At 38.5% G+C, this 25,981-nt stretch overlaps 1 protein-coding gene across 1 annotated transcript; it reads left to right on the top strand.

Moving 5' to 3' along the window:
* Positions 1 to 19: 19 nt before the first annotated feature.
* Positions 20 to 25,832, top strand: NUP58 (nucleoporin 58). The gene is made up of 11 exons (XM_072401949.1): positions 20 to 205; positions 5,787 to 5,911; positions 7,385 to 7,522; positions 9,682 to 9,798; positions 10,224 to 10,325; positions 10,689 to 10,713; positions 11,401 to 11,575; positions 13,786 to 14,005; positions 18,474 to 18,572; positions 21,363 to 21,458; positions 23,793 to 25,832. Exons 1-11 carry the CDS (start codon positions 102 to 104, stop codon positions 23,960 to 23,962), a joined length of 1,371 nt encoding a protein of 456 aa, XP_072258050.1. The 5' UTR covers positions 20 to 101; the 3' UTR covers positions 23,963 to 25,832.
* The last annotated feature ends 149 nt before the right edge of the window (positions 25,833 to 25,981 follow it).

The raw sequence follows: 25,981 nt of genomic DNA, 5'->3' as shown, positions 1-25,981 counted from the left end.
CGGCGCCCTGTTTACGTCATCAAAGTGCGCTTGTTTCTCAGGCTCTTGACGCGCGGAGGTGAAGTTGTTTCCGGTGCGCGTTTGTCGCACGGAGGGAAGCTATGGCTACCACCGGGTTCGCCTTCGGGGGCTCCTCCACCACCACTCTCAACCCGGCTACTGCGGCAGCGGCGCCATTTTCCTTCGGTACAAATCCGCCTGCGAGGTGAGAGAAGGAAGTCATGTGACTTGGGGACCTCGTGTGCCCGCGCATAAAGGTTCAAAGAGAACCTGTCACCGTGAGCTTTTATAGGAGAGGGTATACAAATCAATGGAAATGTTCTGTTGATATATGCTGGAGTGGTGCTGTTTTGTCGTCACCTTGCATTATGAAGCCTTGTTTTGTTGGCTGCATTCCTGTAATGTCAAATTCTAATCTGCAGATCTTTGCTGTGGTGCTTTGCTGCATGCAGACCACATTGGAGATTTAATTGGAGAGCATTTAGGTCTGACTACAGCAAACAGACCTTTGTTTATCCCAAGCATGTTTAAAGTGAAAATAAAAAAATACATCCCGTTATTTGTATAAATCCGTGGGTCACCCTGGAGCTGTCTTCCTTAGCAGCAGTCGCCAACCAGTCAGAAGGACCTCGCTGGGGAAGGGGGGCTCACTGGCCATAGCTGCGGGCCATGTCACCCCTATAGATCGCAGGCTCAGGGCGATGGGTTGGTTTTGTCTCTGGGCGGGTTCATGACATCACTCTGGGAGAAGTTTCTTCCCCTTTGAGTGACACATGGCTCCCTGTGCATGTGTGGTCCAGATTCCATGCATTTAGTGGTCCCTAGGTCCAAAAAGGTTGGCGACCACTGTTTCATACGATCCCACGCCTTTCCGATTTCTTGTGTCGTACCGGTGTGAGGGAATTGCCGGGCTTTGTCATCTTCATCAGTTTTACTTTTTCTGCCTACGTCACCCAATCTCACACAGCGCAGATCCGGTGACGTATGCCGCTGTATTTGTGAAAAAAAAGAAAGTGCTGATTTCACCTCACATGTATGCCCAATCTCAGGCATGTGCAGAAGGAGCAACTCAAGCCTTCTAGGATTTGTGGCATGCGTATCCCAGGAGGCTCTGTGCTCCCATTATGAAAAAAAGCCAAACAAAACACATTCTTACTTTATATAGAAGAGTTATCTACCCTTCTATATAAAGTAAAAATTGTGCTGATATATCTGCTTTAACCTCCCTGGCGGTATTCCTGAGTGTGGCTCTGGGTTAATTTTCAGTGTCAGAAGCTGTAACCCTCGAGACACACACTGGGGGTTGAATTGCCAGGGAGTTTTAATTCTTACCTGGTTCCCGCGTTCCAGTCGCATCCTCCAGCATCTGCTTCATGGGCATTGCCAGGCTACACAGATGTTGGCCGGCTTCTGCATCCCTGGCATGTGAATGTTGGGAATGCGAGGCCAGGGGACGCAGATGCGGGGCATCTGCTCGTGAGTCTTATTACATATTTTTAAATGTACCGCTTTCACATTTAAAAATACTCCTTCAGACCACCAGGGAGGTTAATGCCGAACTTCAGCCTAAAGTTTTCTTTCTTTTTTCTTTTCAAAATGTTATGATCAGTCAGGGCAATATTGCAGAAAGGGACAAGTGATGTCTCTCTCATTAAGCTTTCTTATCTGCCTGATCGCTCCAAAATGAAAACGCGGCACATTCTTGGTCCCCCCCCATGCTTGCTGGGACTGAATGAATTGCCGCAAGCCTGCATGGGAGTTATGTCATCTTGGTCCTGCCATTTAAGATGGTTGAGGATTGTATCCAGGATGTGAATAAGGAAGGAGATGGCTGTGCCCTGGTACAGAACGGGACAAGTGAGTATAGTGAGGTTTACCTCTGGTTTAACATTTAAAACAAAGGTGCCGGCCAAAGTTCCTATTCATTTATGCGGTCTCGCAGGTTGCATGATGCCACAATTTAGCAAACTGGAAGATGGAAAGCATACTGTGATTGCCGGCTGACAGGGCCCCGACAGGGGACAGCACCACTGAAACAATTTTTCTTTGTGTAGGGAGCAGTTCCTATATCTTTGTTGTACGCTTGTTGCAACAGCACAGACAGCAACACCATGCAACGGGCCTAAAAACTTGTATGAAAATGAAAATCAGTAATAAAAGAAAAATGAAGGGAGGAAAGAAAGAGTTACAAGGCAAATGAGCTTGGAGCCTCAGCTTGTCATCTCTATATTTTCATATTGCTGACTTGACTAGTTTTGCTGAAGATTGATTATCTATATATTATATAGATCTGATATCTCAACAACAAGGTGCAAAAAACAGCATATGTGATAAGGAAATGAGGGATCTGTAAATAATGGCAAAAATAAGCGGTTTGTTGGATAAAATTCAACAGTTACACAAAACTCCAATATACATGAATACATACATTTTGTCCAAGACCCATTATACCATCACGGGGTATGTACTTTCCGAGCTAGGCAGTGTATAACTACTTAAAGAATCAACTGTATATTATCGTACTATCGTGTAAAATGTATGTCTTGTTACCCAACGCATTTCGCCTATTGCCTTCTTTAGGGGTATGTATAAGATGTATATAGGTTAAAAAAATATTGCTGATATGTGTATATATAAGGTATATCTAAGTAAAAAAACAGAAATAGTACATCATAAATGAAAATCAGGAAAATAATAATAATAGAAATAGTAAACTTACAGAGACAATTAGGTTATTGATTGATTTAAGTTTCCCAAAGAGTGTGTATGAATAATAATTAGGTCCCAATGTCTATCAGAGATTGTAGAAGTTGTTGTGGATATATAAAACAGTACTCAGTGTTAGTTTATATGTGGTGTAGTCCTATATATATGATAATAAAATGTTGGGTATAGATCATTTAATGGGAGATATCAGATATTGTAGCCAAAAATAAATATATTCATAGAATCAAGAGAAGATATATTAGTGTTGCAAAAAGGTATATGATTAGTGAGAATAGAAATATTAATTTAATTGATGAAATATAAAGAAGATAAAGTGTTACATAAGGTGACCATGGACTGTTAAAGCAGCTCAAGTTTTGTTTTAAGCAAAATTTCTACTTGAAAAGCAGCAGCAATTAGTTTCTTCAGTTCCTGGATGATTAAGAAGTGTAATTAAAGGAAAGGCAATGTGACCCAGGGGTAAATTTCTCTCAGCCCCTAGTTCTTTTTTAAGTGTTTGTGTTGCAGACATCAATTTCTTTGTCTATCAAATATTGGGGTAGCACGGTGTGTCAGTGGTTAGCACTCTGGCCTTTGCAGTGCTCGGTCCCAGGTTTGTCTCTCGACCAGGACAATATCTTCATGGAGTTTGCAGGTTCTCCCCGCGTCTGTGTGGGTTTCCTCAGGTACTCCTGTTTCCAATTGAAAAAAACATGCAGTTAGGTTATTTGGCTTTCCCCCAAAATTGACCTTGGACTGTATTAAAGACATATGACTATGGTAGGGACATTAGATTGTGAGCCCCTTTGAGGGACATTTAGTGATATGACTTTGGATTTTGTACAGCGCTGTGTGATATGATGGAGCTATAAAAACACTGTGTAATAATATTGATAACATTGTAGATTTTTTTTTTTTTAACCTTTTGATTTCAGAAGTCAGTGATTTGACATGAGTGGATGTTACTCATACAAATTTTAATTCTTTTGGATATTCTGACCGTACATGAAATAAAGTGGATGCAGCTTTTGTGTTCAAACCTTCGTTGGTGTACACAAAGTAATGTTTCTGCTTCTGGGGTTGGTAGAAGTAAGATCCTTGTGTCAGTGGTCAGTAGGAGTAATGTCCCTGAGTCGGATCACTGTAGAAATAATGTCTTTGCATCAGAGGACAATAGGTGTAATTTAAGTTGCTGCGTGTGTGGACAGTAGGTCTAATAAACTATCCTTAGTTGTTTGAGTTTTCATGTATAAAATGTCTGCATGTTGTATAGTAGGTGTAGTAGATGTCCTGTATTCATTGGACGGCAGGTGTAATATATGCCAGGCTGTGAAGTCCATACATAAAACCTCCAAGAGTTTTCAGTTTTATGGTATCCCCAACTCTTTGTTTAAATTGTATTGGTTCTATGGAGATTTTCTCATGCCCTGTTATCTGGTCCTCACCAAAGCAGCTTGCTAAGGACACCCAGCAACATTTGATACCAGGATGACCAGTCCCCCGTCTACTCTCTGTATGCTGCATGCAAAGTGAAGGGAGCAAGAGGTACCATCTTTAATGTTTGGTATGGCCAAACCAGTGCTCAACCCAGACATTTTTTTAAGCTGGGTGGGAAGAAATTGTAGGCGGGTGGTAGCCCCTGTATTGTGACCAAACTCTTTGATAACCACCCAAAAACAGCCGGGTGGGTGCTGAAAAGTGCCGGGTGGTGCGCCCAGCTAAAAGTGCCTGGGGAGAACCCTGGGCCCAACCTGGGAACCAAGCCAAAGATCTAATGGCTATGAAGTGGACATTCTACTCACAGCCATCCATGCCAGTCACTCTATGAATCGGACAACTATTTACAACCCTAACCTGAACATGCATGCTTCATACTGTCTAGGGGGAATACATTTGGGTAAGTCAGGAATGGAAAAGGATCTGGGGTTCTGGTAGATCATAGACTTATGCGTCTTATGGTCCGAAAAATACGGTAAATTAATAAAAGGAATGGAGGAGCTCAGCTATGAGGAGAGATTAGCTGAACTGAATCTTTTCTCCCTTGAGAAGAGACGTATAAAGGGGATATGCTCGCCCTGTATAAATATATAAATGGTCCATATAGAGAACTCTCTTCCCAATAATTCATGTTGAGTTCATTACAAAGGACAAGAGGGCACTCTTTGTGTCTGGAGGAAAAGAAGCTTAAGCTCCGGATAAGGAAGGGATTCTTCACTGTAAGGTCTGTGAAAATGTGAAATTGGCTCCCTCCGGAAGTAAATTCAGCAACTATTATAGATTGCTTTAAGAAAAAGCTGGATGTTTTCTAGAAGCACAGAATGTAACTGAGTTTTAGAATTATAGTAAAGATAACAAGAGGCTTTTGATCCAAGGAACATCCGGTTGCCTCATGGAATCAGGAATTAATTTTTTTGTCCCCTGTTGGAGCAAAATAATAGTAGGGTTTTTTTGCCTTCCTCTGGATCAACTATGTCCAGAGGGTTTTATATCTGGGATATATTTATTTCTCTAATGGTTAAACTTGATGGACGTTTTGCAACCTGACTAACTATGTAACCTGTTGACCTTGTTGTTGATATGATTGGTCTATCAGCAAGGTCTCTAAAGAATATCTAAAACCAAACATTTAATTTAGGAAAATATAGGAAAGAGTTAACATGCTGCTTGTTCAGATTGTGTGGCTACAAAAGTGTGCATGACCTGGTCTCAGGTTCACATTGAGGTAAATGTATCGTGAGAGAAATATGAAGACTCCAGCTGCAGGCCTTCTGCAAATGTTGAATTTCTGGCTTTAGTACTTTGCACTTATATAACTATAGCAAGAATGCAGCAAATCCATATGTCTGTTGCCCAGAGGTTCTTAATGTTCACCAGTTAATGGAACTGTCCAGGTCAGTACTATAAAATGTTAAGAATCAAAATGCCTGCTAGCAATGACAGTCTGCATAAATTCTGAATTAGCTTTAATTAGTCCCTGGCACCTTTAGCTGCCTAACAAAGGTCAAAATCTTACCTGTTTGTTGTGATCCTTGCCTTTTCATGATTTCACATTTTTTCATGACTTTGTGTTTTCCCTGCAGTAATACTGGCACAGCACCTTTAGGAGGTTTTGGGAACCCGGCAACAACTACAACTGCATCAGGAACGGGAACCTTGTTTGGAGCAAAACCAGCCACAGGATTCACATTAGGATTGCAGAATACAGGTAAAGGCATTACATTTCTTGGCTGCGCTTTTAACCTGTATTTTGAGTTTTAGTAGATTTGAATCAAAGTAACACACACAAAATAAAGGATTTAGGAGTAAATGGCTTGTGGAATTGGTATTGGGTTCTGACTGCAAGGGATCGTTGTATCACTTGCAGGCTTTGTCCATTGTTGCCACCTTAAGAAATTGCTATTAAGTTATTGATGGAGTTTTTGTGGAGATGGGAAGATGCTACAGAGGACCAGCAGCAGTGAGCAGTGTTCTCCACAGGCCCGTTTAGCTGGGTGCACCACCCGGCACTTTTCAGTAACCACTCTGCTGTTTTTTGGGTGGTTACTGAAAAGTTGGTCCACCATCCGCCTACAGCTTCTTCCCACCAAGCTCAAAATCATTTCTGGGGAGAATGATTAATAGAATTTTAAAAATGTCAAAGTTTATATAAAAGTGTATCAAGCCAATGTTATTCAGGAATGTCTTGCATCTCCTTTCCCTGTAAATGGCAGAGCAATACTCGCTTCCTTGCCATCAAGGGACAGACAGGATGAAGTATATGTCTTTTTTCTGCTCTGTGTATGTTTCTGTGCATGCAGCTAGAGAGTTTGGATTATTACATGATCAGTAGGGAAGACAGCGTGTAAAAAAGGACTGTACAAACAGTAATATTTTTAAAGCACACCTATCCACAAAATTTTTACTTTACATAAAAGGGTAAAAAGTGTACCACTTTTATGAAAGTTAACCATAAACCCCCCTAGCATTCTATATCTGTCCAAATTTCTTTTGGTTTTTTGCATGTAAATTTATTTTACATTGTAGGCTATAATTCTCACCAAAATATGTCCCAAAGTTAATACATTTAATAACAAACTTTAAAAAAAAATTGTTAAACATAAAATAACTGTACAGTAGCATATATAATAAATAAATATATATTCTATGAAGATTTTTTTGTATTGGACTCAATACAGCTATTTTGTGTTGAACCCAGTACAAAATTATTTGAATTTCCCGCCGTTCGGCCCACCGGCACTGACATCACCAGGAAGATCTCTGCAGTTCGCGGTTGAAGGTGGAAGACAGACGTGTCCCCAGGACCTGCGGGGGCAAGCAGGACGCCGGGGGACAGCGACAGAGCAAGGTAAGTGGGGTTTTTTTTTTCAGGTTAAAGTGACCCTAAGTGTGACTCGGGATTACCACCGTTTTGCACCTAAAATCCACTCCAGGTCACACTTGGGATTGCTGCTAGGGGGGTTAATATAATTAGAGATTTATTTTTAAAACCAGAGCAGATTTACAGGTTTCAAGACTGAGACGTTGCAGTTTGTTTGGTCTCTTAAAATGTTAGTGCTTGGTTATCGTGCAGGTAGTGTCCAGGTTTTGGTGATTTCTGGAATGCAGATGCCTATTGCATTTTTGCCTATATCAGAATAATTTAGTTTTTTATTTGCTTACATTATATTTTTTATTTCAGTACCTACTACATCATCATCGACTGGTTTTTCTTTAAATTTTGGCAAACCTGCTGGATCGGCTACACCCTTCTCTCTGACTACAACTACCTCATCAACAGGCCTTTCCCTACCCTCTTTGACATCTACTCCAGCAACAGGTACGTGTTCTAAGATATCTAACAGAGCTTTGTGCTTGTGGCCCTTTTTTCTGTAAACCTGGTTCTGTCTAAAGATTTCGTCCTAATGTAGTCAGTGTTGTTAAGCAATATATACTGATGTAGTGTTTAACCGAAAAAATTTTTTAAACTGGGTGGGAAGAAAATTATAGGTGGGTGACAGTCCCTGTATTGTGATACAGCTCGTTAGTAGCAACCCAAAAACAGCCAGGTGGTTACTGCAAAGTGCCGGGTGGTGCGCCCTGCTAAAAGGGGCTGGGCAGAACACTGCTGATGTGCTCACTATCTAGAACAATGTAATTTTACAGAACAGATCTGCATTATTTGCAAATCAATGCTAAATGCAGTAGATTCGGAGTTAAACTAGTTGGAGCATATTTGAATAAAAAACTTGATTCTGTAAATGTTTTTAAAGCATTGCCCCCAATTCCTGTAATTGGGGTTAACTTTACCTATACTAAACATATTTTTAGATGTTTAAACTCCTATGCGGTCAGATCTTTATAGCTCCCTAAGCTCTAATGCTTTACATGTCCTAGAGCAGTGGTCGCCAACCTTTTCGAACCGGGGACCACTAAATTTACTGGCTCCTGACCACACATGCATCTCTAAATTTCACTTCTAGTGATGTCATGATGCCAGAACCCACCCACTTTCCCATCGCAGGTCTGAGCTCAGAGTCCAGAGACAGAACCCGCTCACCGCCCTGAGCCTGCTATCTGTATAAAGGGAAATGGTCCGCAGCTCTGTCCGGTGCGCCAGCCAGAGCCGCAGACCACCGGTTGGCAACCACTGTCCTAGAGTCCAGGTAATTGAAAGTGAAATAAGCATTATGCTGTCACAGGTTTAGGTGAATGTACTGCAGCTTATTGAGGTTTCCACTCCCCGGGGAAGGCCTTCCACAGAATTGTGTTTGTTTTGTGTTGTATCCGGGGGATTGTGCCTGATATCCAAACAAGGATTTTTGGGGCTAGGAACTAATGTTGGATGTGGAATGTGCTGTAGCCTATAGTAAGTTTATTTAATGTTGTATGCAGTTGAGTAGAGAAAGTACAAAGGACCTTCACTCCTTAGGGTAGAATTTTCATAGGGTTATAGCTTGTCTCTTGGTATTTGCACCCTTTTATTCAAACAAGCTTTTGTGAATCCAGGTTCTGATGTTGAATGAGAAAACCTTACTCTCTGCTTTTCTAGTCCATGCAGATGTTTGGATAGGTCGAGGGCTGAACTTCGTGCAAGTTAAGCTCCTCTATACCAGGGTTATTGAACTCGCAGGTCACGCATTGCCCCTGGTCGTCTGTTTTTTTTTTTTTTTTTGCAGCTTGCTGAGTCTTCACATCTCATTCAGTGGTGTGCGGAGAGTGGTGTTTTCCAGCACCTGGCATTGGAATGACACCAACACTGCTTTTCAGACAGAGTGGTCTTTTGACTTAATGTAGTTGCATGTAGCAGGGAATGACAAAACTGAATATATTTTGCTGACACTAAAGAAAGGGGGTATTATTGCTGTCATAGCCATGGCCATGCAAGGGTTTCTGCACAGTGTTGATCAGACAACACAACTTTAAATGTTGGGGGCAGTTTGTCTTACAATATTTATGGCTGTCATCTGAAGATCCCTTTATGAAACACTTTTGTGTCTTACAAAAGAGTTTGTCACATTGTTCACAATATGTCACAGTTTTTCTGTGAACATTAAAGGTTATTGAGAAAAGAAACTGTAACACATTCTGTAAAGTGACACGCCTTTAGAGAATGCTTGTTCAGGTCAATGACAATATCATTCAAATTACAATTTAATATATAATTAGAAATTGGTAAAAATAAATAAAAAAAAAATGGCCCCGCCAGGTGACCTGTGGATATAAATGTCACTATTGGGCCCTTTTATTTGGACTAGACTATGCTACACCAATTTAATAATATTTATTAGCAAAAATAAAAAAGAAAGCCACTTCAGTTTGGATTGCATTACTGTTAAATGTTGATCTTGAGAGTGTGTGTAATATTTGATTTTGTTGAATACATATCACTGATAGTAATATGTAGTCAGAATGAGTGGAGATTTGTTTTCATTAAGCACATTCCAGCATTTGTGGTGCGTTGTGGTTCTGGCTAATGATAATGATCTTTTCTTACAGGCACTGGGTTTTCTTTGAATTTGAATAGTGGTACAGCGGCTACAACTACAGCATCCACTGGCCTGACACTCGGTCTTACTGGATCGCTTTTTCAAAACGCAAATACAGCCACATCAGGTAACTATCAAAGCTTCTCTTTTGACACAAAGATTTATATAAAAAAAAAAAAAAAAAGGAAACTACTGTTGGTAACTGAATCTGACAGGTGATAAGCAAGCCTAATGCTGTCCGCCAATGTTCTTTACATGTAATCCAAAAGAATTGTAGCCATCACTCTGATGTTACTTTATATAAGTTAACGGAATATGGATTTTTTTTTACTCTGCACATTTGAGTCAAAATCGTATAAGCAGCGATTCTCAACTACAGTTTAATTCGATTTAGAGCTTGGTAGGGGTTCGTTGAGCAATTTGTACCTTTTGAGGTCAATTGCCACTGATACCCTTCCTTCAACCTGCTCTTTATTCCGCAAAATGTCAACTATTTTGGTCTGTACAGCATCTCGGGCATGCTAAAACTTTTTTTTCCTTTTTTAATTACAGGTCTTGGACAGAATCCTCTGGGTCTAACAGCACCAGCAGCACAGACTACTACTAATGAAGGTCTTGGTGGAGTAGATTTCAGCAGTTCCTCAGATAAAAAAAGTATGTGCTGGTTTTTTTTTTTTTGGTTTTTTTTTCCTAATAGGTGATCTTGTTTTGTAAGTGGCAGTTCTGCACCCCAATATCTTGCACCATAGTTTTGTGCAAACGAAAAGCCTTTAGATAACTAAGATAGCTATAAAGTATATATTAAACCTAATATTAAACTGTTAGTTACACGCAAATCCTCACCCAAAGTGATGGAGGAAGAGGAGGGGTGTTTGTTCACATGTGGTATGTCCTTTATTGATGGATACAAACCCAGTTTTAAAGATTTTAACATGCCTATGTTAACATACTTTAATAGCATTGGTTACATCAAAATAGGCATCATTTGATGAACTTTCTAATTTTTTTTCCTTTTAGGTGATAAAACTGGAACCCGGCCTGAGTAAGTTATTTTTACGTTTTGTTGTGCAACTTATGACAGTAAATTTGTAATAGAAAGCAAAAAAAATAAGTTTGGGGAAATGTTTTTAAACATCAGGATTTAGTCTCAATATTCAGTATTTTATCATTGCAAACTACTTATAAAGTAGTATTATTAATATATTTCCTACATTTTTTTTTAATTCTGAATTATCCCAGAAGGGCCTTTCTGGCAGCTTGTAGTGAGATTTTGTGCTTAGTGGTTGCTAATCAGTTAGTGGCTATAGCCCACTTAGATCTGCATGATAAACATAACACACTAGAAGACCTTTTCTGCTCTGTATGATTGCTGGCAGGATGCTTTACTTGCCTCCATCCACAGTAATGTTGGGGAAAAAAAAATGAAAGGGTGAAATACAAAACCATATTCAGTTTTGCCAGTTTACATTTTTCGAGCTGGAAAGAGCAGACGCAGCAGTGGTGGAATCGCCTCTGAACACACTTTTTCTTATTAATAGGCTCAGGTGAGTTTAACTGCCTTATCACTGCGATTCACATATTTAAATGTGTAGAAACTTGAAAGGTCTTGAAATCTGTGGTTTACATTGTTGCGATTTTTTTTTAACATTGGTTATTTATCTGTCCATGTCTTTGTGAACAACTGGGTGTTGTAATTTTGAAGTGTTTTTTTTTTTTTTTTTCTGTGCAGAAAGTTTGTGAAGGAGCAGAAACAGGTGCAAGAAGAGATCAGCCGAATGTCTTCTAAAGCCATGACGAAAGTAGAGGAAGACATTAAAGCCTTGAAGCAACTTTTATCTGTTGCCTCCAGTGGCCTTCAGAGAAACACTCTGGCTATTGACAGACTGAAAATTGAAACTGCTCAGGTACATTGCACCATATTGATGCTGCATCTTAAAGCTCCATAGGACCCCAAACATCCACACATTTTTTTTTATGTTGTAGACATTATATAAGCCATCACAGTGTTCTGTTCCCAAATTTTTTTTATTTTATTTTTTTAAGCTGTATGGGAAAAAGCTCTAGGCGAGTATTGGCCAGATGGTTGTGTAAACCAGGGGTCGCCAACAGCCAAGAAAATTTTGCTGGTCCAGACCTGCGATGGGAGAGTGGGTTCTGGCATCATGACGTTACTCTGGGGGAAGTTTCCACCCCTTTGAGTGACACGCTGCTCCCCACGTATGTGCGGTCTGGAGTCCGTAGGTTTAGAGGTCCAAAAGGTTGGCGACCACTGGTGTAAACAATTCCCTGATAGGGTACAATAATAACGGTACAGAGCTGATCATAGGTGTAGAATAAAAATTAAAGAAAATGGGTATGCCTATTGTAGATGATTGCATAAAAAGACAACTGTTTGGCCAGGAAATGGAGAAATTACTGGTTTGAATTATTAGAAGGATCATTACCAGGAGGAAGGAGGATTCCCCTAAAAGGGTTGTCTTCTATCATGCTAAATGCTTTCCTGTTTACATGCAAGTAGTTTAGGTGGGGTTTCATGTTACCTAAATTTGTTTATATCATCTAATTGTTTAATGTGTATAGTTGGCTTAAAACTGAACTGAACTTAAAAAAGAAAACATTGTGAGCAGACAGGTTATTTTATTGCAGAAAGGATATAGCTTTTCCTTTCTGGAATAAACAAATTATCTGTGTGTTAACAATGTTTATTTAATGTTTACTGGGCTGTACATGTGCAGTTGGGAGTACAGTCTGGCATTGCTGGCTGTGAATGAATGATTGAACTGTGCGGAATTACATATGGCCTGCCAATCGAGGTGGTCCAGAAATTCCTGAACCCAGAAGCAAAGTGGGTAGAATGCTGGTAGTGGGATGAAGACAAACAAGCAGGTAAGTTTGTTTAAATAGGATCTTTACTTAGACCTTATTTTGACCCAGTGAATTGTGGAATACTTATAAACAATGTTGTTGTAGGTATTATGCCATATTCAGTAGAAAATATCTTATTTTCTTGGAATAGGAAATTCAAGAAAGCATCACAATAGTTTGATGGGTTTTGTACTAAATCTATACTGTCATAAGTACTTCTAGTACGAAACGCATCAAGGGGCTGTTATGCTTTCTTTCATTTTCTATGTTGGAATATATTATATATAAATAAAATGGCTACTGAATGGCATACCACTGGCAAATCCAACAAGACATCAATAAAAAAAAAAAAAAAGTCCAGAAATGGTTAACAAAAATGGATATAATATATATATATATTTTTTCATATATAGTCGCATAATTATAGTGGCACATAATTGAAAGCTTTAACTTTACATTATGGGGTCTGTCTAAAAAGCAGTGAATGGTAACATTCAGAATATATATTTTCTGGTGAATCATAAATAACTTGTCATTGGAAACACAGCACCTGAAATGTTTTCAATTAGAGAATGAGTGCAAAATGGTAATTTGCAGTTTTAAAAATAGACCCCCTTTAAGAGTATTAATGAGGTTGAGTGGAATTTTTAATATAAATCTAAGTTTTTAAGGACACCATAAACTAGCAGTGGCACAGTATAAAGCTATCCCTAGAAAGAATTATACTAAATAAGTACTTTATTTGGAACATCCAGCAGAGTGAGCAGTGGAATGAAGGGAGGTGAGTTTAGTTTCGAAAATTGCAAACACTGACGTAAGTTTGTTTTAATGCAAAAGAGACATCACTGATCATTTCTGGAATGAAGAACCAGCCTGCTATTTTTCAGTTTAGTTCCTGCTTAAGGGAGAAGTGCTGGCATGCTCTGCAGCATTACTATGGATTAAGTTTTGCTTAGGTCAAGCATTAGATTTAAAAGATTGCTTTTTAATCTTTTTTATTGTATAATCCACCTATTGCTATGGTTTGACATTTTGATTGGTAGTCATTTTGTACATCTGTCTGCAATGTGTGAAAAAAAATGTTGCAGAACAAGAATCCTATTTTAACAAGTGGCATTTCAGAAGCAGTATGAAAAAGCTACTATTTTTTTACATCCACGTCAGTGTATAATAAGTACAGTATTTTTTTTACAATGGATTTAGTTATTAGTTCCAAATTGACTTGTGTGTTGCCTGGAGTCTTTAACAAAATATCACTTGCTTACAGATGCTTAAAGAGAAATACCTTGGCTACCGGAAGACATTTTTGGGTGATTCCGCTGATGTATTCGAGGCAAGAAAAGTGGAAGCCAAGAAATGGCAAAGTGCCCCCCGCATAACCACCGGACCCGCACCTTTTGGCAGTGTACCAAACGCAGCAGCTGTGGCGATGGCTGCAACCCTGACCCAGCAGCAACAGCCTGCTACAGGTCTGAATGCATTCAAGTTCTAGAATAATCTACACACATTCTGTGATCAGTAAATTTATCTCAGCTCTCATACTGGGTCTTCCTAATTTTTATTTAATGCAGCTTTTAGAGTAGACAGGGTTTAGTTTTGGCAATAATTATATCTTTACCTTTTAAAGTAAATATATTTGCTGTCTTTTGAATCTTACTGTTGAAATGGCTCTATACTCAAATGTAGACTAACACACTCAGTACATCACTTTTTTCACTTTATTTTCCCTTTTCTTTCTAATCTAAAAAGCCCGAAATAATATGCAATAGGTGGTTTGCTTTACATTGATCAGTGTTTTCAATAGGTTAGTGATTCAATTTGATAAAAACAAATCTAATGAAAACTAAAACATTCTTGGAGATAAATGGTAAATCCTTGAATGATTATATTGATCCCAAATTGAGTGAGAATGCTCATGTGTTGCCCAGTGGAGCACCCCCCCACCCAACCCTTTACACACTCCATTACGCTTATGTAAATTGTTGGAGCTCTGTTAACCAGTAGCCAATGGGAATTCCTTCCGACATTTACAATAATATCTACATGGGCTCTGCTATTATAGTAAACAGCGAGGAGCACTCTATTTTGCGGTTTGTTGTCAGGAGCGCAGCCCATTGATATACATAAACCTATCAAAGCTGAGCTATTGGAGCATTGATTGTTTGACCGTACAATGGGGGCCCAGCAGTAAAGGATCAATATTATACCCTAACCTGCAATGCAGGTTTGGGCATGTGTACAGGTATTGTTACCAATTGGATGCCATAGGACTGAGAAAGCTTTCCTGGAGAAATGCTGCTTTTGGGACTGCTGCTATAACCAAAACATTTGTTTTGTTGTCAATGATCTCTGGAAAGAAGACTTTCAATTAGAGCTCTGATCTTCCTGTTAAATTGCTTGCTCTCATAGCTAGGCATTTGATTTTTGTGTCTAGTGGTGAAGGGAGTCTGCAGCAATGTTTTCTCCAGGAAAAGTTTTAGCTCTTCTGTTCTTTATTGATCCTTTCTGGTAGAACTGTTACATAGCTTTAGGTTTACATTTGAGTATAAGTCCATATAAAACTGATTTCCAGAAAACTTGAAAATCTTAAGCTTATACCATTTCTGTAATATAACAGAGTGGTTTCACTTTCTGCTTCTCTTGAGCTTTCCTGCACTGCAATTACAGCTTTTATTATCCACCTCATGGGTAAATATTTCACTATATTTATAAGCTCTATTAATTAGGGTGGGAACCAGCCTGTTTAGCTGGTTGGATTCATGTATGCTGCATGATTTAGGAAACAATGGTGTGTCTTTCATTTTTACATGAGGTGTGTAAGATGGGGACTGTCCCATAATACTTTATAGAGAATCCTGGTTTAGTTCTCTATTTTTTTTTTGCTGGAGCTACTAAACCACGGATAGTACAGCTTCTGACATGCAATTGTTTAACATCTTACACTCTTGAGCTATTCTGTAATCACAAACCTATTTCCATCTACAGTTGCTGTTTTAGCACAACTGACTAAAAGGGCTAAAATCTCAAATGACAAGCCATAATATATCAGTTTGTCAAATCCTGCCTTTCATTTTTGTAAAGAAAGGACTTTGTTGTTGTGCACAATGTCCAAGACAAGTCTTCATGCATTTATAAAGCATAGGTGTGCCAAATTTTAAAATATGTCTCTATATATGTAGACATTGCTGTAACCCTCCCTTCCTCATGTGAGATAAGGTACTTTTAGGATACTTGGACGCATTGTGGTGTCATGTTCATCACTGGCATTTTTTAAAGGTGTTTTCCCCCCAGTTTTAATGAAATCTCTTCTGACTCTAGTTTGTTAATGTCTGGAAACTAGGGTTTTTTAGAGACTTCCAAGGCCGTGTCTAGAGACAAATTCCCTCTTTGTGTCTAAAAAAGTTTTAAGGGTAAGTTCACTACGATAAAGAACCTAACCTCCCCATTTACACTACTTTAACCACTCGCTCCACAGCTACCGGTTTATAGAGAACAAAGGGGCATTAGTCCTTAGTGCTTACAGTTGCCTTTTGCAAGTCCTTTCTCCTGCTCACACATATAATTAGCCCTATAAACCTTTACAATTTTTGTGTATCTTTAGAAATGGCCACTAGAAGTCTATGGACCTGTGCGCGAGTCACTGACAGAAAAAAAAACTTGTGACAGGAAATATAAATAAACATGGAACTGTAGCACAGTGTGTTTTATGCAGGGTGCCTTCATTATAATCCTGCAATGTCAGGTTTTATACCCCTGCCAGGTTGTCTGAGAACAATAGTAAGCTGCCTTTAAAGTCCATTTTGGTTCTTTTTGAATCAGTAAGATAGACATTATAACCAAGACCTTAGTAATTATTAATGTCAGCTACAGATTCATTTTAGGTTGACATTAGATCTTGGCAACCTGGCAATCCTGAGGGGGAAAAAGGTGTTCACTCCAAATTGTGTGTTTTAAATATTACCAAGTAGATTTGTGTTTTTTGTTAATTTCTATTCTTTCTAATTATCACTCCAGTGCAAAAACCCGATGTGTTCTTTTAGTTCAGCAAAACACAATGTGAATGTTCTCTGCATTGCCAAAAATATTGGAGGTGCACTCTTACATGCATTGCAGGCCCTTTAATTTGGCCCACAAACTGTGTTTTAAGTGTACTGGCACTCCTGAAATCTGGTGTATGGCAGCCGGCTTTAATGTGGCTATTATACCATACTTTTCATAAGTTGTCTAACATTGGCACAGCTGTGTAATGCTTTCTGGCCTGCAGATATTCAGGTTTGTTTGTCAATTGCAGTAATTGATTCTCAGGAGGGAATATTTGTGGGATTCCAGATTCCCTTCTTTATAAATCGAAACCTATGTGTTGCACTGTTGTTGCAGAGGGCTAACACATGAGACTATTCCTTTCATTAGGAAATAAAGAAAAGTCTCTCTTTGAACCTTGTCATCCTATGTCAGAGGCTTCCTTTGTTTTACCGTTTATAGACGACATCTAGTGTTCTTTATTAGAATTCCTGGCTATTGCTGGCAAGGTTTTTCTGATTGTGTTTTTACGTTGGTGGTACGACTTATATGTTTAAAGCACATAAACAATTTATATAAGGGCCATTTCAGACCAAAAGTAAACTGCAGCGTTCTGCTATAGGCTCAACTGAGGTCCCAATTTCTCCCCTAAAGTGAATAGGAGTGTTTGGGATGTTCTGTGCTCATTATCTAACCAAAAGGCTGTGGTGGCTCATGGGGTTACAGTTGCAGTAAGGGTAGAAAGGTGCAAGCTCACTAGATTACTAATAGAAGGTCATAGTTTGGGTTTTACATACACTTTATGCAAACAAATGTTTGTCGGATTACCTACGTTTTCCCATGGACGTTTGTGTTCTCCAATCTTGGGAGAGCTTTTATTAAATCCGGCCCAATGTGTTCATCCCCCAGGTCTGCTGAATTACGCAGGTTTGGCAGATAAGTGTGGAGTGACAATCTAATATTTATTGGCAATGATAGACCTAATCCTATTGAATTCAGGTCTGATCTTTTTGAGTAGAAATGCTAAATAAATGACTTGGTGTTGATTAATGTGCTGGATCTACACAAAGCATTGTTTCAGGTACTAACCGGTTTCTTATTTTTAAATCCTGTCATTACTTCTGATGTTTCCAGCTTTTAACTTACTACTCAATGTGAGAAACATCTTCATTGTCTTGTTGATCAATCATTGACTTGCCAAAACTGACAAATAAATTAAATAAACACTTTTCTATTGTTGTGTTCTTTCTGTAATATATAGTTAAGTTAGCAGGAAGCATTTATAAATAAGCTTTGTTTTTCTTGGGATACAATATTAGAGTTATTGCAGTTAATACTTGAAGGTTCAAAACTTTATCCAGGTCATGGTATAACTAGTAGTAAAAAGCCACATTGAGCTGGACTTGGTCTGTAATGTTGACAATGTTTCATTACTCATGCAGTGGCTTTCCAGATGGCTGAAGTCTCAGTGGCTGAAGAAGCCATTGTAGTAGTGAAACGTCTTCAAGGTTACAGACTTGAGCTACGTACATACGTCAGATAAAAGTTTAATGGATGTGCTCATCTCGGGCAACAATCTGACATATATACAGCGGTCCCCTGACGTCATTCATCAATGTAGGTGAGCACAGTGGGTTACCACTAGCTCCCCTTTCCCCCATTGAATAGAACAGAACTCTGTCACTGGTAACAAACGCAAAAGCCCATTTCCAGTGACAATCCTTTGATGTCTATTTGACGTTTGTACAGGGCTTAATTTTAGCTCATTGTGACTACTATTAGCTAATACAGGGATTAGGTGTATATCGGTTTTCCCATTGGTATCTCTGCTTTTTAAGTTTTCTTTACTTTTGCAAATAAGAAAAGCTTTTTTTTCGTTGCTTTTTTGTTTTCTTTTGTTTCTACTCTTCACATTAGGGCCTCGGCCTTCACTAGGAGTTGGGTTTGGAGCACCATTCGGCTCAGCTATGAGTTCTGGTCTACAACCAGCTGGCTTGGCCTCTTCAAATATTGGAGGTACCTTTTTCCATTCTCTTAATTAAAACATCTTGCTAATAGATGCTTGTGTGGAAAATTAAGCAAAAAACTTTGCCCACTGGTTTTAGCTTCAACTATTTAAAGTATGCTTGCCTTGGTTATTGGCTAGAATTTCCTTGTTTTGTGTGCTCATCACGCTTTTTTTTTTTTTTCTCCCTTCAATTTAAAACACTGTCCAGATAACATTATAAGAGGAAAACTTCAGGTCTAAACGTATTTGTGGAATTAAAATGTTTAAAATTGTAAGAAATTTTTCACAATAGGCGTATATCTACAGTATTCTCCCCAGAAATGTTTTAGGCTGGGTGGGAAGAAGCTGTACGTGTGGTGGCCCTTGTATTTTGGCCTAACTTTTCAGTAACTACCCAAAACAGCCGGGTGGTTACTGAAAAGTGCTGGGTGGTGCGCCCAGCTAAAAGGGGCTGAGGAGAACAAACACTAACTGTTAAACATGAGAAAAAGGCTTTGAATTTTCATACATTTTACCTAATTTGTGATCACAAAATTTCACATCCTCTATAGATGTATAAGTTTGTCATAGCCCATTATGTACGAAGACCTAACTAAAGTAGCTGAGTAGTAAAGACCAAAGGTTTGCCTATCTGTTAAGGTTTTAGTTTTTTTTTTTTTTTTCTTCTTTATCTTCATCACTATGCATAGCATGGTATTGCAAATTAGAAGTCAAGTCAGAAATGCATAGGAATGGTTTAAATTTGCATGCTCATTGTTCATGAGCAGTAACGCCTCCTCCACTCTGCACATGTTACATTTATTTTCTGCTTTGTTTACATTTTTATGCTCCAGTGACTGCTTCAACTAGCACATCTGTAAAATTGCTTTATAGTGTACAGATATTCGCTGATCCTGCCTGAACTTTTAACATTTTCTAACAAACAGCTGTGCAGAGTCCTGTGGTCTGTCTACATAGCATTAGGAGCAGAGGTTGGCATGTACTGGGCTGACAATTTAAGAAAGTTGTCAGGTCAGGGTCACCTAAAATGGGTGGGTGGGGGGGTGCAAGTTTTTATTGTCCTTTACTACAGCAAGATTATAGTTTTTAAAGTGGCCTGATTATGGGGGTCCCTAAAATGGTCTGAATTTAATATTTCTTTATATGGGTGGTGTGTTTAACTGCATTATATTTGCCTGGGTAAATATATATTGTCCTGGGTTTTGCACATGATTGCTGAAAGTTAAACCCACCCAGAGCATGGTGATATTAGTAAGAAGGTGGGGTAGTGAAAAAATTTGTTATAGCCTCTAAATATTAGTCTCCCTCTAACAATGCTAGTTTATTTTTATAATATATATTATTATATATATATTATTTATAGTATAGCAAAGGAGTGTATATTTTATTTTAGCTGCTGATGGAGCCATTTTTTTATATGTTTGTTTATGCTAAAGGCATTAGACTCCAATTCCTTTTTAAAGGGTAACTTGTTTTAAAAGGAATTTGCTCATAATCAAATAATAGAGGGGCACGTTCCCTTGTGGTAGTATTCAACGTATGTACCTTTAACTGCTTATGTGTAGTTGCAGTTCCATCCCAGGGTGTTGATTGCAAATTCCTTTTTCACACCCTGTATTGCTGTTTGCTGATTCATTTCCCTCATTATAAACTTCTCATCCGAAACTAATATCTGTATCTGCAACTATTCTTTTCTTTTTTTTTTTTTCTTTCTTGTATATTTGTTTCTTTTTCCAGTAGTGTTAGAGAAGGAAAGTCTAAGGATTAGACACAATTTTTTTCAACATAATTATTGCACATCTTCATAAACTTGACCAGCATAACTGGGGCAGACACACATGGGTGGTCTGGAAGAACTACACTTCCAGAATTGACCTTTAATACACAATGTTCTGGTGAATTTCACTTCCACTAGTCTGGAAGGTTAGTTGCATGCTCTGATAAACAATGTATCCATGCAGAATATGATTAGGTGCTCCCAACATAGGTATGATTTTTTTTTTTTTTTACTTTATTAGGTGTTAAAAAAAAAAAAGGTGAATCATTTAATATTTAACAAGTTCACTTTATTAAATGTCCCTAAATAATTCCCCCACCCAACAAAGTGCCTTGTCATGCAGGCTTTCTTTGGATTATGTTCCCACTCGCTTATTTCTTTCTAGGGAGCATGCTAAAAATTTTAATGGTCCCCAGAGGTTTTTTAAATTTGAAGGTATGAACAAGCACTTCTAATAGCTAGGTAAATATTACTATTTTTTTTACTACATCCATTTTCCTGACCTCTAATATAAAGATAACAAATCCTCTTCGCTACTTTATAATGTTGAATATAACATTCAGTACATGTTCCTGTACAACCAAATGAAATACCTTTTGCCCAGGAAAAAATATTCTCGTTTAAAAGGTTTTTTTATGTAGGCGATTTAAAAGAAATCCAAAATTTTAGCACACCCATGGCTGCCTGATTTTTAGAGGACTAAGAGCTTCAGTTACTATGTTCGCTTTCTATGTCTCTGGCTTATGAGTTCTATACAACAATATATGCCGTAAATTTGCTGCAATTCCAATCCTCCAAGTCGAGGTTTGGGTAACGGCTGTTACAGATGAGGACCTGCATGTTATTCCAAGAGAGCCAAGTCCTAGAACTGAATTTTGCTTTGCATAAAGCAGTGTTGGACTTGCGGGCTTTCAGGTGGCAAAGGTAAATCTCATTGTTGAATTCCTTGCTTTTGGTTTGTGTGTGTATACTAGCTCTGTAAGGTTAGTTACATGTGTTTTATCTGATGCTGTCCCACTAGGATTCGGAAGTAGCTCGGCTTTTGGAAACAGCTCGTCTGGAACCTCGTCTTTTGGCTTTGGAACTGCAAACAAACCATCAGGGAGCCTCAGTGCAGGTTTGTAACTAAACAGCATGTGTGGGTACAATTAACCATAATTTTGTTTTTTTTTTTGTTTTGTTTTTTTGAACACGCACCGGTCACTTACACCATCCCCCCCACTAAACAGTATTGCTAACACATTGAGCCGGTGAAAGGTACTCTTCTCTACACAGTTTAGCACGGTGGTCGCCAACCTTTTCCATCCAGCGGACCACTAAAATCACTGGCTCCCAACCGTGCATGAGCGGGGAGCCCGGGTGTCACTCAAAGGGAGAGAATCCTCCCCCAGAGTGTCGTCATTATGACATAACCCCGCCGCCCACTCTCCTATTGCAGAACTGATCCTGCAATGGGAGAGTGGGCTGGTTGTGTCCAGAGACACAGCCCGCCCACTTCCTCGAGCCTGGAAACTGTACTGGGAATGTGGTGCGCTGCTCTGGCCGGTGAGTCCCCCCAGCGGGGTCCTTCCCCTGACCTCCCTTGGGGGTGCACTGGCCAGAGCCGCAGACCACCAAAAAATTTTTTTGAGCAACTGCTGGTTTAGCACACACTGCTTAAACCACTGGTCACAGCATCTTTTTCCCCTAGACTTTTTATAACTGTGAGCCTGGAAGTATTTGTGTGCTTCTGGTTTTAGACTTACTAATGAATGTATAGGAAATGTGTTTACTTTCTTTGGGTATGGTGGTTGTATGGATGGCTCCACTCCTATCACTTAGTAATCAATTATCAATTGTGTGTCACACTGGAATACCCTTAATATGTCAAAACATCCTCATATGCGAGTGCTCACGTCAGAAATGTGTTGCCATACTCTCCATGTCCAGGACTCTTACATGTCCTGTAAATAGTCCCGGCTTCAGGATTCTATGCAGTATGTGACATTCTGTGCCTTTTATAGAAAGGGTTTTTTTTTTATTTTATTTAATTTTAAATTTTATATATCTAGGCTAAAACAACCTTTCAAGATCATCTTTGGAAATATCAAAGTGATGGAGAGATGGGGTTCTTTTGAAGCCTAAAGATCCATGTTACTTCATAGCACGCTACTGAATGTTACAATGCTATTTACAATACAATATTAAAACTTTGTTTTTCTCAATTCAACTTTGCCTCTGCTTTTTTATGTTTCAAAGATTTTGCCTTTTACTTTGTTTTGGTCAGTTTAATATTTTAAAATGAATTCACCTTTTAAACATCACTTCAGGCATGCCGCTGAATCCATCAACTAAATAAACGGGAGCAGTTTTGCCCGATAGAGATTTTGTAATTTGTTATGGCCTTTGAGATTTTTTGACTGGACATACTTCACAATGCACAACCAATTAGGTAACCTAGGATTTCTCTACTGATTCTGAGCAATACTCATTTACCCTCATGTACCTCTCTTACCCCGTGAGTATAACTGGATGGTGAGGGAACAGCTGCAAATTAAAAGATCCCATTATCTGGATATGTTCATACTGTATTAACCATCGCTCTCCTAATGTTGTACAGTATTGTTAAGACAGATTCGGGTATCTATACTAGTAACACTAAGATTGTCAATAACATGTTTTAATGGCAGTTTTTTGAATCTGCAAAAGTTAAACCTTAAAACGCTTTTCTGAAACTGTAACCTCAATAATTCATAATTACAATAATGTAAATGGCCTAAAAAGTCAATTTACCTTTCAAAAACATAACCAGCTTTCATTGTATCTTCTATATTCCCAGGTCATATGAGAGTATATATAGCAACAGCCAAAATGTACAGTGTATTTTAGGAATTAAGTCTAAATAACGGACATGAAAAGATTTTTCTAAAGGGTTTGATGTTTGTGCCATGTATTCCATTTATATAAGTGATCTCTGATCTGTTATTAACTAAAGCTTAAGCCAGTTTAATTTCCTTTTATGCCATGTGTATTTTTTTGCTCGACTCCTTAACTTTTACCATTTAGGATTTAAAGTGAACCTGCCACTTAAATACGTGTCACTAGAAATCTGTCATGCAAACCCCATTTTCCCACAATGTTGTCAGGTACTTGGCAGGGCCACACAGAGCCTCGCATGCGTTTGTACTGGGCACAGAAGAGATTTTGTAAGGACAAGCCGGATCAGTAGATTTATGACCAGCTGTTTTCCCAGCTCTAGGGTGAAACTATTTTTAAGTGAGGGGTTCACTTTAAATAACTTCTTGCTGTACTGTGATGTTTTGTCACTTGTGCGACTCATAGCAGTTAATGTAGCCATTCCACAATCCAGATATGTGGAGGTGAATGTAAATGTCTTGGCTAGGATAGTTATTTAAATGGAAACCCTTTCTCACTTAAATTAATGGTTTCAAATTTATTTTATCCCCTTAAGGATTTGGCACTTCATCTACATCTGGATTTAACTTCAGCAGTCCCGGCATCACTGCATCAGCTGGCTTAACCTTCGGAGTATCTAACCCCTCATCTACCAATTTTGGGACCGGATCACAGCTGCTACAGCTTAAGAAGCCCCCAGTTGGAAACAAGAGAGGGAAAAGATAGACATTTTAGTGAGCGAGAGGAAAAAAAAAATCATCTAGTTAGTACATTTTGAAGATCTATTTTTCTAAACCTGTGCTCTAATTGTTCCCTAAGAGATTTATAAAGTTTTTGATATTTTTTTTTTCTGCTTTTTCATGTCCCAAAGCCACTTATGTGATTGTACCCATTATTGTACTCTATAATAGAATCTTCTCTCGGAGGCTATCCTGACAACAGCGCACTGAACTTTGTGAAGTTTCAAAAGTGTCTTTTTATTAGCTTTTTGAATATTATTGCACATACTGTATGAATGCAAGTGGTTTCACTATTGAGTGTTACCAGTGATGTATTGCATATGTTTGTTTCTGCCGAGTCTTTTTATTATATTGATTTGTACAGATAGAGCCTTGGTTGGCTTATTTTGTGGCCCTTAGCTGTGAGATGGTAGACGCTGTAGTGGGTGCAGCTGTGTGTCCAGTGAACCTGGTTATGAAGAGAACACGTTATATTCTGTAGGCAATGCTGACCACTATGGTAACTGCAAGAACTGGAGAACAAAACGCTCAGAGACAACTTTTTTTTTATAGTTTGATGGCAGTTTTTTTTTTTTTTTTTTCTTGGCCTTGAATATTGTTGGAAAATCAGAAATGTGTTTAATTTTAGCCATAGACAGCCTTGAAAAATCAAATTTTCTTTTTAAGCTGAGCCACAGCTGTCAAATGTATAAATTGAAGACAAAACATTTTTGTATCGCATGCTTTCTAGTGAAATCTTAGCAGTACCAGGATAATAACTGTGGTAGCCCAGTAGAAGAATATATCTGCATTGGGGGCCCCGGGAAGGACAGAGGATTGAAGCTTGTTGTTTTTTTGTAAATACAGAAGTTGGTTATATCCAAAGCAGGATATATCGCTTCAACATCAAATTGCTTTCAGAATGTGCTGGTCAAAACGCCACAAGTAGAAACTTTTTTTTTTTCTTTTAATCGAAGTCCTTAAAGGCAGGTATTATGTGATCTGCAGCATTTATTTGTGAAGAGTGCAAGCATACAGGAGCCAATCTAACACAGCTATTTAGATGTATATTTTTTTAGTCCAAATTTGGTCTAATTCAAAGAAGAAAAAAATTCCAATTCAAAATGAAATGGTTTATTCAGATTTTGTCTCTTGCAAGAGCCTGTTTTTTCCTCCAGAAAATATTTTTCAATAGAAGAGTGGGGTGAATTATACTGTTACCGTCCTGACATCACCGAGCCATGACTTTTATTTTTATTACATCACTCCATCTTCATCTCCAGAGAGACACTTGGATGTCTTTTAAAGAGTGTGAATGACATTCACAGAACGTGGTCATTATTTTTTCAGCATGTGGAAGATTATTGTGGCTTCCCCTGTAGTTCCTTTGGAGGTTAAATGTATTTATGTAGTTTGCTCATACCAAAACACCATTTCAACATACATGTGTGTTTTTTTTTTTTCGTTTTTTTTTTCTTGCTCTTTGCTAGAATGGCAGCTATTCTTCTGTGTTCACCCACTAAGCCTGATACTATGGTCTATCAGTTCTCTAAGAGCATGAATGTCCTTGGGTGCTGAAACCTTGTCTGTCTTCTAGTAAACTGATTTTCCTCATGAACCTGCCTCGGCTTTGTGCAGTTGATGGCTTATTGTGTAGTCTTTAATGTTTTCGTTCCTCAGTGACCGCTTTGGACTCTGATTTCTTTTTAACCCCCTTTCTTTTTTACAGTTAATAGTTGTGTGTGCGTGTCTTTTTTTTGTAGTAAACTGGTAAGAATACCTTTTTGACTTGCATGTTTTTCACTTTAGTATATGTATATATGCCTGTATATGTCCTTCATTATGAATATGTATATAAATTGAAGTCGTATAAACATGATTTGCGTGGCATGTCTGCTTTTCTCAAATGACTTTACTGGATGGACAAGTTTAAATTACCAAGTTTTGTTGCTTTCTTCTTTATTTACATAATTTACAAAATTCTATTGTAGAAGAAGAATGGCTCTTTGAGGCAATGTAAATTCAG

This window comes from Pyxicephalus adspersus, chromosome 1, assembly GCF_032062135.1.
Source record: "Pyxicephalus adspersus chromosome 1, UCB_Pads_2.0, whole genome shotgun sequence".
NCBI classification, from domain to species: Eukaryota; Metazoa; Chordata; class Amphibia; order Anura; family Pyxicephalidae; genus Pyxicephalus; species Pyxicephalus adspersus.
Note: the sequence above shows the minus strand (reverse complement) of the source record. Positions and strands in the feature narration are given on the sequence as shown.

Bases quoted from the DNA above. Each gene is read 5' to 3' on its own strand.
- NUP58 (XM_072401949.1), top strand. From the start codon at position 102: ATGGCTACCACCGGGTTCGCCTTCGGGGGCTCCTCCACCACCACTCTC. The intron at 5,912-7,384 runs GTAAAGGCATTA...TTTTTATTTCAG, and splicing joins ATTAGGATTGCAGAATACAG to TACCTACTACATCATCATCG. The intron at 11,576-13,785 runs GTACATTGCACC...AGTCTTTAACAA, and splicing joins TGAAAATTGAAACTGCTCAG to AATATCACTTGCTTACAGAT.